The sequence below is a fragment of the Geospiza fortis genome, unplaced genomic scaffold (genome assembly GCF_000277835.1).
Source record: "Geospiza fortis unplaced genomic scaffold, GeoFor_1.0 scaffold145, whole genome shotgun sequence".
In the NCBI taxonomy this organism is placed as follows: domain Eukaryota; kingdom Metazoa; phylum Chordata; class Aves; order Passeriformes; family Thraupidae; genus Geospiza; species Geospiza fortis.
The window spans coordinates 3807852-3812094 of NW_005054362.1; the positions used below are offsets into that span (position 1 = coordinate 3807852).

Here is a 4243-nt window from a genome sequence, read left to right on the forward strand (position 1 = left end):
CCAGAATGGGGAGATGGGCCATAAATCTGAGAGCAGGCATCTCCATCCCTGACAAAACCAACAGGTTTATGTACCAGCTTGGCTGTTTCCCCTCAAATTTACAGCTGACAACGTGCCTGAACACAGCAGGGATAATTTAAACCTGGCTCCAACCTGCCTGGCTCCCTGCAAAGGGAGAGGGGAACACGTTTAGTCCTTTTTTTTTTTTTCCTTAATTTTAAATTTCATTCCAATTCGGAATAAAGGCAGTGATTTATGGGTGAAGGAAAGCACAGCTTTATTTTAGGGCCGTGACTGCCAAGTGAAAAAGAGCTGTCATTGAGGATGGTAACACATTCCACAGGAGCAGGGTTTGTTTTATTCCAGGGTAATTTCTCCCAGAAAATGAAACCCAGCCTTGGGTTTGGGGTGAGGGGGAAAATCCAGGGAAGCAGAAAAGGGAATAGGGCAGGTTTGGGATGTGCTGGGTGAGGAGCAGTCCTGCCACAGCTCCCAGTGGGCTGCAACATCATCCCTGGGGTCTGGGGGGGCTGAACCCCACAGCACAATGGGGAACTGGGGGAGGGAGAGGGGAATGGTTTGGAACAGGATTTGGGAGGTGGGGATTGAGGATTCTGGGCTGAGAACCACAGGGATGTGGATGGGGGTCCTGGGCTGAAGGTTGGGGGTCCCAGGGTTTGGGATAAAGGTCTTGGACAGGAGTTGGTGCTCCAAGGCTGGGGATGGGGGTTCTGGGATGGGGGATTGTGCCCCAGCTCCAAAACCTTCTTTACCACGAGCCTTGACTGTCCCTAAAATCCCCACAACTGCCCTAATTCCAGATTTCATGGGATGGTGGTGGCTCTGCATCCTACTCACCCCTTGACCCTGAGGTGCTGAATCCAGCTGCACCCCAATTTCACCGATTTCTGCCCCAAAAAGAGCAGCAGATGCTGCCACCACCAGCCTGGAGCTGCAGCTCCCCCCCAGCCCTTTCCCTGGATGCTAATTCCAGTTTGTGCACGTTCCCCTGGAGCTGCCCGTGGTCATTAACCTCCTGCTGCCGTTAATCAAGAGGACTTTGTTAATTAACAGCTAAGGATGTCTCCAGCTGAGCAGTGCAGGGGTGGGATTGGGGTCACCTGGATGCATCCAAGGATTCTTGATTTAATATATTGCAGCTTCCCAAAGCTCTGGGGGAGTGCAGCGCCCTCCCCTCTATGAACAAAATATCCAGCACTGCAAAAAACCTGAGGAATGCTGACAGGATCCATCCTCAGCACCCTGGGAGATTCCAGATCTGCACTCCTGCAGTATTTCGGGAATATCACAGGAATTGGGGCAATACTGAGTTGCATTTCTCTGCCACTCCGCCAAAAAGAGAAGAAAAACCTGGCTGAGGAGGCTGAAGTTTTCTGAGGAATGTTATTTTTTTCCCCCCTGCTTCTATTTTATAGACATATAAAAAAGTGCTTTTTTAGCGCTGCCTGGGTGAGCTGTTTGCTGCCTGTCTCAGTGGGTGACACAGGAACAGAAATCACCGATATTTTTGGGGGAGCTTAATTCAAAGCTAACAAACAGGGTCCAGCAGGAAAAAAACTCAAGTGGATTTTGCCCTTTTCTTCCCAAACCCTGTCAGGATGAGGAGAATCAGGAACAGGAGGGGGCAGAGCAGCAGCGCTGGTGTCTGGATGGATGTTGGGGTGGAGCACTTGGATCATCCATGGCACATCTCCCAAAGCCCACCCAAGAGGCTCAGATCCCACCTCCAGCCCCATCCCTCTGCTCCTGAGCTCTTCCCACAATTCCAAATTGGACACCAGGCCTCAGGAATACACACAGGGAAGCGACTGCTCAGTGAAAAACCCCGGGATCCTTCCCACTCCACACATCGAAGTATTTGTCTGGAAAACAGAGGTTTTATTAAATAAGCAAACAGCTACAAAGATGCACCCAAATATTTGGGAAGCTTGGGATTGGCAAACTGCCATTACAGGGATGATTTAACCCCAGGGTAAGTACCAAGGCACTGCTTTTTTTAATTTTTTTTTTTTTGGAAAGCTGTTTGGAGTAATAACAGATGGGCTTGGAAAAAACGCACACCAGAATTAGTGAGGAGCATCCTGAATCCATTATGAACACCCCAGCACCAGCCTGAGGGGCCGTGGGATGGCATCCAGTCCTTGAGGCTTCATCCCACAGTTCCCACATCCAGGCCTTCTCCAAACCCTGAGCCCAAAAAGCCCCAGAGGCTGCTGGCTCTGGGTATCTGGGCACATCCCATTCCCACTACTCCCTAAACAGATCCTCTGCAAGTTCTGTGTGTCCATCTGTCCCGTCCATCCCATCTGTCCTATCCCACTCCTAATAGGATCCTGGCAACCTTCCAGCAATATTAATTAAATACTGGGGAAAACGAGCAAGAGGAACCTCCTCCCAGCACCAGAGAGGCCCTGCAGCTTCCTCAGGGAATACATCTTCCATGGGTATGGATCCATGGATTTTGGGTAAAAAAATCTCTGTGAATTGGGGCTGGGAGTAGCCCTGGGCTTGGCAGTGCTCCCTGGGGAAGTGGGTGCATCCCAACCCCAGGAGACACAGGGACAATGCAGGTGCTGAGTGTCCCAGCACACGGAGGAGGTGATGAGATCGAGGTGGAGCAGTGAGGAGCACCGGGGCGGAGAGGAGGACGGATAATCCATCTGAAATCCCGAGATCCTGACATCCTGAAATCTGAAATCCTGGCATCCTGAAATCCTGACATCCTGAAATCCCGAAATCTGAAATCCTGGCATCCTGAAATCCTGACATCCTGAAATCCTGAAATCTGAAATCCTGGCATCCTGACATCCTCAAATCCTCAAATCCCTCTCCTGCCACAGGATTTCAGGATCTGCTGCCTGGAAATAGCTCCCTGCCTTTTCCTGGGGAATGTCTCTCCATTTTATTTTCCGTTTTCTGATTTCCAAGGAAAGCTATAAATAAATATTTCAGCTTCAGTGGGCACTTGGGAGCAGATTCCCGACGCCAAAACCTGCACAAATCTCCACGAGGGACCTCCTGAAATGTCCCCAGGGCCACTGGGGGCTGCCCAAAGCCAGCTCCAGGGAGTGACACATAAATGAGGGTGACACCAGGGTCGTGGTGAAGGAGCTCTAATGGGGAGGGAGCTCCAAAATTAACCAGGTGTGAAACTGGATTGAAGTGGTGGCTCGGCCCATCCTTGGCTGCAGAGATTGGTGTGTGGCAGCAGAGTCTCCCAGGAGATTCCCAGAGTGTCCCAAGAGGTACATGAGGGGACAGCAGGTCCTCCCCAGAAGCTCATTCCCAGCTCCTGGGCCTGTTCCTGGTCCCAAACACCCACCTTTCCTGCAGGGTGTACCGTATGGAATGTGCCCACCAAAAGTAGGGTTAAAAAGCCATTTCAAATTGACCTTTCCCTCCTTCTTCTCCCAGTTTTCCATGCTGGTGACCCTGTGCATGAGCCCAATCCCCACACTGGAAGGTAGCCCTGGGTCTGGATCACTTAGAAGACATTTGAGACTTCCCAGTTCTTTGAGGTGGGATATTCCAACCTCTCATAAGGGCACTTCTCAAAAAAGTCACAAATGCCTTGTTCTGGTACCAAAATACCTCAGGAATTTACCATGAGGAGCCACACTCAGACATGGGACAGAGCAGTGTCACCAATTTGGCCATGGCACAGGAGATGCATTCCTTATATCCTGCACCCCACTCTGGAAACACCAGGAAAGCCCTTCCCAGGCCAGGGAATGCACAGTTTGGATGGGAATGCCAAAAAATATTTTCTTAATTAGGCACAAGGATTTTTGTATTCCCACACAGGATCAAGGGTGGTTGCATCTTCTCCATACCTTGGGGGTCTCCATCCCCTGCCAGCCCCCAGGCAGCAACACCAGTCAAAAATGGGCTGTAGGACAGTGCAGGACAATGCTTGGCCACACCAGGGCTGGTGACCATCACAGCGCCAACACCAGGGGATCCTGTCCCTCCTGCAGGCTGAGTTTACACAACTGTTGTCTCTTTCTCAGTCATGGAGGAGATCTTGGAGAAGCTCCTGTGCACGATGCTGGAGTGTCCCGTCTCCTCGCTGAGGGCATTCACCAGCCTGGAAAGGAGGGTCACCTTGAACTTCTTGAAGTCCTGGCCCATGAAGACATAGAGGACGGGGTTCATGCAGCTGTTGGAGGCTGCCAGAGCCGTGGTGAGCGGGATGAAGATCTCAAACACAGACCAGGGCACC

At 51.3% G+C, this 4243-nt stretch overlaps 1 protein-coding gene across 3 annotated transcripts in view; it reads right to left on the bottom strand.

Moving 5' to 3' along the window:
- Window positions 1-1884: 1884 nt before the first annotated feature.
- Window positions 1885-4243, bottom strand: part of CMKLR1 (chemerin chemokine-like receptor 1) — an 8870-nt gene continuing 6511 nt past the window's right edge. For all 3 annotated transcript variants that reach the window (XM_031059528.1, XM_031059529.1, XM_031059530.1), the window contains one exon: window positions 1885-4243. This exon is cut by the window's right edge. In XM_031059528.1, coding sequence (XP_030915388.1) covers window positions 4006-4243 — 238 coding nt within the window. In that variant the 3' untranslated portion in view covers window positions 1885-4005.